Source organism: Pituophis catenifer, unplaced genomic scaffold (assembly GCF_029215685.1).
Source record: "Pituophis catenifer annectens isolate HBS135680 unplaced genomic scaffold, rPitCat1.0.hap2 SCAF_15, whole genome shotgun sequence".
Taxonomy (NCBI): domain Eukaryota; kingdom Metazoa; phylum Chordata; class Lepidosauria; order Squamata; family Colubridae; genus Pituophis; species Pituophis catenifer.
The window spans coordinates 11,322,430-11,333,164 of NW_027256895.1; the positions used below are offsets into that span (position 1 = coordinate 11,322,430).

General features: G+C 40.3%; 1 protein-coding gene across 1 annotated transcript; it reads left to right on the forward strand.

The window, feature by feature from the left end:
- The first annotated feature begins 8,004 nt into the window (after nt 1–8,004).
- Nucleotides 8,005–8,949, forward strand: LOC139324352 (olfactory receptor 6X1-like). The gene has a single exon (XM_070954067.1). It carries the CDS (start codon nt 8,005–8,007, stop codon nt 8,947–8,949), a length of 945 nt encoding a protein of 314 aa, XP_070810168.1.
- Nucleotides 8,950–10,735: the final 1,786 nt, after the last annotated feature.

A 10,735-nucleotide genomic window follows, 5' to 3' on the forward strand; every position in this document is an offset into this window, starting at 1 on the left:
TTGCGAGGATATTGTTTGCCTAGAGCTGTCAAGGACAAACAAGAGGAAAAAGATCACAGGCTGGTTATTTTATTATACCATTTCAATGGGTTGTCCCTTTTTTTAAATGAAGAAAATGTCAGAGAGTAGATTTGGTCCATATTTCAAAAACACGATTTATAACATAAAATACAGAATCACAGATTAGATGATTGGATAAGAATTATTTCGGGGTATTCATTTGTGTGAGGTACACCAGTACTCTTTATACAATATTCATTTCTGTCACTTCCAATAGCCAACCCTTCTGGATTTTCACCAAACTTTGGGTGCCTTACAATCTTTCAATCAAGACAATCTTCAATATTTCTCTATAGAACCAGAGGAGATAATGATTTTCTCTCTAACAGAAATGTTTCCATTAGGGCAATGGTTACAATGCCAAATTGCAGGTTAACTCTGCCCACAGCCAGGAGTTCGATCCTGACTGGCTCAAGGTTGACTCAGCCTTCCATTCTTCTGAGGTACAATAAGGTGAAGACCTAACATCCTTCCGACGTCAGTAAAATGAGGCAATGTGCTGACTGTGTAAAACTACATAGAGAAGGCTGTAAAGCACTGTGAAGCGATATGTAAGTCTAAGAGCTATGCTACTTCTATTGCAAAATATTAATAGTAATCTAAAAATATAGAAGTGCTGAAAAACAATAAAGAAGAATAGGAATCCAGGGATCACTATAAAGAGAAAAAAAAATATTTAGGGAAAAGTAACTAAGAAAGCAAAAAAAGAACATCATCATACAACCTCATTTGAATTCATGATGATTTCAGGAGCTGCAAGAAATCATGCAGACACACAGTGATACACCAGTAAGAAAAAGGGCAAATGTGGAATTTCAGAAAAGGTTATGGCTAGGTGGTTAAACTATGGAGGACTATCTCCAAATATATACAGTATATATCTTTTTTTACCATCTCACACAATTTCTTTGAAAATATGATGCATCTGTCTATAATTTAAATACACATGGGGGCATATAGACTGTGTCACCACTTTTGTTGTCAGTAAGTTTAGTTGTGTTAGCTATTTGCTTTGTTTTTAATTATTACGCCATGTTTTATTCTGCTTTAAACTCCTGAGAATCAGTTCAGATTAGGACAGGATAGAAATTTGATCAACTGATAAATAAAGGGTTTCAATGTCTCATACAAACTAGACAGTCAAATTAAATATGCAATAGAAATCTGGACAGATCTTAATAAGGCTTTCAATGAAATACTGTCCGGGCATTGAAGATGAACTGTACTCACCGAATGAAAGGCAAAATTTCCAGGCTCTATCATACAGAATTCCACCTTTCCGTCAACAACAAGCTTTTCTGAGATTTAAAATAAAATAAGACACACTCACAAAAAAAAAAAAAAAAAAAAAGGAGTTTAAAATTCAAGGCACTCTGCGAGATGGAGGGAAATAGAGAGCTATCACCAATGGTGCCGGCTACCCTGGAAAAAAAGGGGGAAATGTACAGATTTTACCTAAATCTATGTGCTATTTACATCCATGGTGCTACATACCAATGAATTCTTTACAGGTCTGATATGGTTTTAGTCATATTTCCTCAAGCCACAAGTGAATTTCGAAGTACTGTAAATCTTAATATCCCCAGAGATCTAATTAGAATTATGTGCATGTCTTTCTTTCTTTCTTTCTTTCTTTCTTTCTTTCTTTTTTCTTTCTCCCTTGAAGGCTTACTTTCTCCCTTGTTTTGGGCCTAGTAGGCCTCTCTGTAGTCTCCTGGGACACAAAATGGGGTGCAGGGGATCACCACACACCCCAGTGCCCCATTCTGGGCCTAGCAAGCCTCACTGAAGCCTACTGGGAGCCTCATTTCCTCCTTCCTTCCTTCCTTCCTTCCTTCCTTCCTTCCTTCCTTCCTTCCTTCCTTCCTTCCTATATATATCTTAATTTTATACTTCTGGGTGGGCATGGCCAACTGGGTGGACACAGCCAGCTTGATGCCACTCACTGGGAGTGGCTGACTTGGGAGCATCCAGCCCTCAAGCACCAGGATCCAACAGATCAGACCAGACCAGCTTCACTTCCCCAAGGGGCCACCCACTTACCTCCTCCTCAAGGCTGCTGCCGGTGCTACCATGGGGTGAGACCAGATGAAGAGGCTGAGTGAAAAGGCAAGGGGAGGCTGGGCACAGAGGTGAGAGGCCAGGCGAAGAGGTGAAGAGGCTGTGCATGTACAGGTTGGTCAAAGAGGCTGGGTGGGGCGAGGCTGCAGCTGTTGCTAGGCAGAGTGAAGTGAAGGGGCCAGTCTCCACATTCTTGCTACAAGTGCACACACATGCCCATCGCCTCCTGTGTGCACACACTTGTGGCAAGCACATGGAGACCTGCCATTAGAGTTCACCCTACCCGGCAACAACTATAGCATGTTGGCCTTGCCCCACCCAACATCTTCACTAGCTTGCACACACACAGTCCTTTCACCTCTTTGCCTGGCTTCTTGCCTATGTGCCCAGCCTTGCCCGGTGCCTCCTGTGTGCCCGTTTTCCTGCTGGGATGGGCAGGCCAATGTGATGCTGACTCAATGTCTCCTCTACGCATGCACTCCTGCCGGAATGGGGTGGCCCAGGCCAATGTGACACTGACCTGATGCCTTCTCTCATGCATTCCCACCAGGATGGGTTGGGCCAGGCTGAAGTGACTCTGCCTGACCCTGATGCTTCCTGTACACACATGCTCCTGCCAGGAGGGGGTGGGCGGTCCTGTGCATGTGTGTGCCTGCCACCTCCTGTGCACACACCTGTCCACAGGGATGGGGTGGGCCGGGCCGAAGCAACACTGGCCCAATGCCTCTTTTATGCAGGTGCTTCTCCGGAGGGTCTCCAGGGGGATGGGGAAGGCACCTTTTCTGGAGGTGGGCTGGGCCTGTATCCATGTGTGCCAGCTACCTCCTGTGCACACACCTGTCTGTCTGCCCCTTACAGTTTCCAGGATGGCCCTGTGGGCCAGATTGCAGGCCTTGAATTTGACACCCCTGCCCTATACCAAAGGTGTCAAACTCAATTTCATTGAGGGCCACATCAGGGTTGTGGTTGACCTCGGGGAGCCGGGTGGGCATGGCCAGTGTGGGCATGCCCTGGGTCAGCATAGCCAGCTTGATATTGCTCATGTCTGGGGGTGCCTGTAGTGGCATATGCTATTGCTTCTTTTTCCCACACTGCCCAGCTCCTTTCCGTCTCAGTTACTTTTCTGGAGGTGTACATGCATGGCTGCAGGTTCCTCCTTTGTATTTTTTTGGAGGAGGACTGCGGCCACTGCTACATCGCTGGCAACTGCTTGGATGACAAACGTTTGGTCCGGATCTGGGTGTTTAAGGATCAGCTCTTTGGCAAAAGCCTTTTGAGCATCTCAAGTTCCTTTTGGCATTCCAGGGTCCACTTCAGGGGTTGACCTGGCCATGGTTTCACTCCCCCCCCCACTCTAGTCTTTAGTAGTTTGGTGATTGGGAAGTCGATCTCAGCAAACGAGGGAATGAACTGTCTGTATAAATTAGCAAACTCCAGGAAGCAGTGGAGATGTTTGCAGGTTCAAGGGGGTTGCCAGTCAAGGATGGCTTTGACTTTCCCTGGTTTTGGCTTTCTCTACCCCCTCGCTGGACACACAATACCCTAAGGAGTCTGGGTTTATGGAATTTGCACATAGATAATTTGGCATAGAGGTTTGCCACTAGGAGCTTCTTGAGCAGTTGGTGCATAAGCTTGATGTGCTCTTCCAGTGTCTCAGTGAAGTTGAGAATGTCATCTAAGTACACAAGAAGTATACTTAAAGGGAAGCCTTGGAGACTGCGAGGCCAGGCCAGCGAGTGGGGCATGGAGGTTGTGATGCAGGAGCGCCACTGATCTTCAACTCAGTGGGGCCATCTGGGCTGTGACATGGTTAGCCTTAGTTCCAGCCCACGGGGCTGCACTGAAAACAGTGAAGGACTGGCCCACAGTGCCTCTGCCAGTGAAAACAGAGCTCGAGAGGGCCACGAGCACTCAGGCCACCACAAGGGCCTCTGACACAAGTGATGTCAAGCTGGCCACACCCACCCTGACCATGTGCACCCGGCTCCCCAAGATCAAACACAACTCTGATGTGGCCCTCGATGAAATCGAGTTTGACACCCCTGCTCTATATCATTTCAGACAAAAGGTTGTCCAATCTTTTCTTAAAAACTTGTAGGAGTGTAGGACAGGGGGTGAAATCCAGCAGGTTCTAACAGGTTCTGGAGAACCGGTAGCGGAAATTTTGAGTAGTTTGGAGAACTGGCAAATATCACCTCTGGCTGGCCCCAGAGTGGGGTGGGAATGGGGATTTTGCAATATCCTTCTCCCAGAATGGGAGGGAATGGAGATTTTGCATTATCCTTCCCCTAGACTGAGGTGGGAATGGAGATTTTGCAAGATCCTTCCCCTGCTATGCCCACCAAGCCACGCCCACAGAACCGGTAGGGAAAAAATTTGGATTTCACCCCTGGTGTAGGAGCATCCACAGCTTCATTTCTCTTTTGTTTTCACCTTTAAGAAGTAAACATCCTAGAAAATGATGATGATGGTGGTGGTGATGATGATGATGATGTTGAATTAAACCTTGAAACACAATTTTAAATCATTTAGATTCTGTTTTGCCTTGTTTGAGTCACTAAAGTCCCCAAGGATTTTCTTGGCATCTCTCTGATGATTTGTTCTCCTTGGTGGAATAATTAAAAAACAGTGTAATATTTTTTCCCTCCTATACAGCAAAAATGGTCTTCAGAACCTTTGATGAAGAATCTATATAGCAATAGCACTTAGACTTATATACCACTTCACAGTGCTTTACAGTCCTCTCTAAGCGGTTTTACAGAGTCAGCCTATTGCCCCCAACAATCTGGGTCCTCATTTTTTACTGACCTCGGAAGGATGGAAGGCTGAGGCAACCTTCAGCCTGGTGAGATTCGATCTGCCAAACTGCTGGCAGCCGGTGATCAGCAGAAGTAGCCTACAGTACTGCACTCTAACCACTGCGCCACCGCGGCTCTTATTTCTTCATTACTGAATACAAATTGAGTATAGAAATTTAGGGATGAGGCATAAGAACATCTATTCTGCAATTAATCATTCCTCAATCTGACATCAGGAAGAAAATCACAGTCTCTGAAAAAGGTGTTTTGTTTTCTTCAGTCTAAGTTTTCAATGGAAGAGACGAGTTGTAACTCAGGGTGAGCTATGGAGTTCTAACTGCCCTCCGATCTTGGTTGTTAGCTTACCAACATTGTACTTTCCATCACTGGATGATGTGCAAAGATTAGATTATTTGCCGAAGTTAATTTGGGGGAAAGAAAAATAACATCCAATCTCTTGCTTCATGAATTAATCTGAGTATCTACTCAAGTGAGTATTTTGTCTTCTTTAATACTTTCACAGATGAACAGCTGGCCATATTCTTAGTCCAGAAAAAGAGCAAATGAATGAAAATTGCAAATGTGCATAATAAATAAAGTTAAATAACTAAGTTAAATACGTAATCTATCAAGTTTTTCATGAATTCCTATGTAAGCAATTGAACGCTGGTTAAATGATGATAATAATAGCACATTAAACTTGTCGATAAATTATTTTATTAAATTATTGGAAAGCTTTGCACTTCAGTCTCTATAGTGAATAAAGTTGACCTTGATGGAATTATACCAATTCCATTTCTAGGACAATGAGGAGTTAAAAAAAAGTTTAATTCCGCAACGAACAGGGAATATTCAAAAGCATATCAAACATACAGCAGTGTTCCAATATCTCAGGGGTTGCCACAAAGAAGAGGGAGTCAAACTATTCTCCAAAGCACCTGAGGGTAGAACAAGAAGCAATGGGTGGAAACTAATCAAGGAGAGAAGCAATTTAGAACTAAGGAGAAATTTCCTGACAGTTAGAACAATTAATAAGTGGAACAACTTGCCTGCAGAAGTTGTGAATGCCCCAACACTGGAAATTTTTAAGAAGATGTTGGATACCCATTAGTCTGAAGTAGTGTAGGGTTTCCTGCCTGGGCAGAGGGTTGGACTAGAAAACTTCCAAGGTCCCTTCCAACTTTGTTATTCTATTCTATTCTATTCTATTCTATTCTATTCTATTCTATTCTATTCTATTCTATTCTATTCTATTCTATTCTATTCTATTCTGATGACTCCCTAATTCACTGAACTAACAGAATAATAGTATTGGAAGGGATCCTTCCACTGCAACCCACTGCTCATGCATGAAACCTTATACTACTTCAGACAAATGGTTGTCCAATCTCTTCTTATAAACTTCCAGTGTTGAAGCAACCATAACTGCAGAAAAAAACCATTGTACCAACCTGCCTTCCATGGAGGACCTGTATACTGCATGAGTCAAAAAGAGGGCTGTGAAAATATCTATAGACCCCTCACATCCTGGACATCAATTGTTTCAACTTCTATCCTCAAAACGATGCTATAGAGCACTGCACACCAGAACAACTAGACACAAGGACAGTTTTTTTCCCCCATGCCATCACTCTGCTTAACAACTAATTCCCACAACACTGTCAAATAATTTACTAAGATTGTATTACTATTATTCTTCTCTTCCTTACTAGTATCTATCTCTTCCCACTTATTACTATGATCATATTTTTTGTATCTTTCAATTTATATTATTTTTATTTGTTTCCTAGTACGATTTGATAGCTTATTAGTAACCCTGACTATCACTAAGTGTTATATCTTTTTATTCTTGATGAATGTATTTTATTCTCCTTATGTACACTGAGAGCATATACACCAAAGACAAATTCCTTGTGTGTGTCCAATCGCACTTGGCCAATAAAGAATTCTGTTCTATTCTATTCTAGAGACAATAAAACTATAATAAGAGGGAGAGGAAGATCCAGCATAACCAGAGTAGTCTGATTCTGTTGTTATAGGCAAATACAATTGAAAAGAGTTTTAGCCTTCCTGCAAAGTCATTTTTTTGGTCTGATCTACCAAATGTGGCTGACATTATCTTATCAAGGATGGAGGGAAGGGCTTTAGCTGCCCTTATGTACATCATATATTAGTTAACATTCTCTGTGTGCTTCTCTTTCTCTCTCTCAATTTAGATTGCCAAAAAGGATATTGAATCTCTCATAGATGTGGTAGACTCCTCTTCATTGGATGAAACCAACAGAAGACTAAATAACCACCTGTTTGAGATGTTTGATCTCAATTCCTGCACTGAGGAGAAGGTCGGACATGAAGGTCCATGTGGCATCTTCCGTTCCTTGGAAAGATGCTACATAAAAGAAGGTTGTCTACATCTTCTCCTTCCTCTATCACTCCATAGCTCACACAATTCAGATAACAGGAAAGTAGATTCTAACTGAATGCTAGGGAAAAAAAACCACCCAAAATAAGAGCAATTTAACAGGGGAAATCAGTGGGACCGAAGGCTCCCCTTCATCTCCCCTTAAGAAAAATTTAAAATAGCCGTGTCAGAGAGCTGTGTGGATGCCAAGTTGACAAGTATCAGTGGAAGAAGAAACAAAAGAGGTAGTTTGATCAACGTTTTCTTCAAATGCCCAAGAAAAAAGGGACAGAGAGGGATTCATGCTATAGAAACTACACAACAAAACTTTGATGTTGCAGATTTTTAAAAATAAATGATCAACTTTATTTTTAAAGAAGATTATCTTTCTGGCATATTTCGCTAAAAACTCTGGAAAATGTAAATACAATTTTTTTATTCCTACTGAACCTGGTTGTAGGTCCCAAAAAGTGGACCCTGTACCTTTGGGAAAAATATGATGATGATGATTGATTGATTGATTGATTGATTGATTGATTGAATGAATGAATTTGCTTCTAGGCCAAATGTTTAGGTTGGGTTGGGTTGACTGATAAAACATCAAGCTGTAGAACAATAATTTCAATGAATCACCCCTTTGATTCTGCTCAACATTTATTCTGCTTTTCGATGAATAGGTTTGGGATGCAGAACCAAACAGCTGTGGCCGAATTCATTTTACTGGGATTTCCCAGTATCCTAAAAGTAAGATTTCTGGTGTTTGTGGGCGTCTTGATGATCTATATCTTGACCATCACTGGGAACATTGTCATCGTTGCAACTGTGGCTTATGACCCTAGTCTCCATAAGCCAATGTACTTCTTCCTCAGCAACCTCTCATTCCTCGGAATCATGTACGTCACAGCTACAATCCCTAAACTTTTGGCCAATTTACTCACCGTCAAGAAATCTATCAGCCTGATTGGTTGCAAAGCTCAAGCTTTTTCCCACTTTTTCCTAGGGGCCACAGAATTTTTCCTTCTCACCGCTATGGCGTATGACCGTTACATGGCCATCTGCCACCCCCTTCATTACCACACAATCATGAGTAGCAGAGTTTGCGTTCAACTGGCTTGTGGATCCTGGTTTGGTGGCCTTATGACTGTCCTGGTACAGACCATTCTAGTGTTCCGACTTCCATTCTGTGGCCCCAATACTATCAATCACTTCTATTGTGATGTTGGGCCATTGCTAAAGCTGGCTTGCATTGACACTCATCCCATTGAATGGATAATCTTTGTTGTTGCCACCGTTGTGGTGTTCAGCAATTCCCTGTTGACGGTGGTTTCATACATCTTCATAATTTCCGCTGTGATGAAAATCCCATCCATTTCTGGGAGACAAAAAGCTTTTTCTACTTGTATCTCTCACTTACTTGTTGTTATTCTATTGTATGGGGCAATTATTTTTATATATGTCAGACCAACAGGGCATGCGTCATTGAATATGAACAAGGTAGTTTCCCTTCTCAATACATTGGTCACACCATTGCTCAACCCTTTTATTTATACCCTCAGGAACAAAGAAGTTAAAGATTCTCTGAAAAGAATCTTCGGAAGAAAGTATTTGAGAACAGCCACAAGTAAATAATTGTTTTTTTTTTTAAAAAAAAATGGAGAAATGACTGTAGAGCACCATAAATCTATGGTGATTCATCTCAGCACTTCATGAATTGCTCTATATTTGAGCATACACCAACTTCTCAATGAGGTGGGTTTTTTTTTTTTTGACAAAAAAATTATTTTTAAACAAAGATATAAAAAAAAAACAAATAAAAAAACATCTTCAATACAAATGCAAACAGTGCGTCGGTTGGTTACAAGTCTTTTGTGCATCTTCACTCTATTCATATATATATCTATGTATTATTATCCTCATTAATCATATGTTTTACTATGGCTGTTTCTTCTCTCATTTCGTACAAAATGATCTAAGATTTGAGTTAATTTATGTTATAAATTAATTCATTCTCCTAAGTCATTCTAATAACAATACCTCTTTATATTGTATTTTATATAATTCTACATTTCTTGCATTAGGAAAATCTCTACCATATTTCATTTCCATGTCTTTTTATCTAACCATTGATAAAATAGATCCCATATCTTATAATATTGTTTATCCTCTTGTTCTCTAATTTCAAACGTCAATTTACTCATTTCCGCACATTCCGTTATTTTCTTAATAATTTCGTCTTGCGTTGGCATTTTCTCATTTTTCCAATTTTTAGCAAACACAATCCTAGCCGCTGTTAATACATTCACAATCAAATATCTCAATTCTCTATTGTATATTTCAGGTACAATCCCCAATAAAAAAAAATCTCTGGTTTAAAGTCTATGTGTTTTTATATCATTTTTTCCTCCCATGTGTGGATTTTAGTCCAGTATCTTTTAGCTTCTGCACACGTCCACCACATATGGTAGTATGAGCCCTGTATCTGATGACATTTCCAACATTTTTCTGATTTATTCTTGAACATTCTAGCAATTCTCATTGGGACTAAGTGCCACCTGTAAAACATCTTATACGAATTTTCTTTATATGCAGCTGACATTGTCTTTTTATAATTTTGCGACCACAATTTTTGCCATTTCTCTAAATCGATTCCATGTCCAACATTTTCCCCCCAAGCAATCATTGTTTCTTTAACTTGTTCATCCTCCAATTTAACCGCTAATAAATATCCATACAATTTTTTAATTATCTAAACTAGTCAAATGGTTATAAAAAACCTTCTGTCTTATAATCTTTATCATGTCTAGACTGTATTTGTAAATAAGAAAACCAATTCATCTTTATAACTTGTAATTCTAATTCTTGCAAATATTTAAGTTCACCCTTTTCATTCAGTAATTCACTATATCTAACAATTTGTTCCTTTCTAAATGTTATTGAATGTGAGAATGCTTCAATTGATGATAACCAGACTGGAATTTTTAAATAATGTTGATTTTTTTACCTTCTCCCAGTTTAATAGCAAAGCCTCTCATATGAAATGTCTTCTAAAATACCCGTGTTTTTGTTTCCTTGTACCATAAAAAGGCATACCAACCCAATAACAAATCATGCCCTTCTAAAGTCAATAATCTGGCATTTCTTAGAGTTATCCATTCCTTAATCCACATCAAATTGTCGCTTGATAGTATAGTTCCCAATTAGGCAAGCCAAAACCAATGAGGTTTTTTTAAGAAAAGTCCAGAAAATGTCCAATTGTTCTACAGATTTTGGATATACCTTTTGAAAAACATTCAAGTTCTTTTTCTGTAAATCTTAAACACATAACTCTAATTCTAACCCTTTGGACATGGTCGTCCAGAGGAAAAATTGCAGACTACAGGAACCAGGAGCACCAACTCATATGACCCTGAGGACA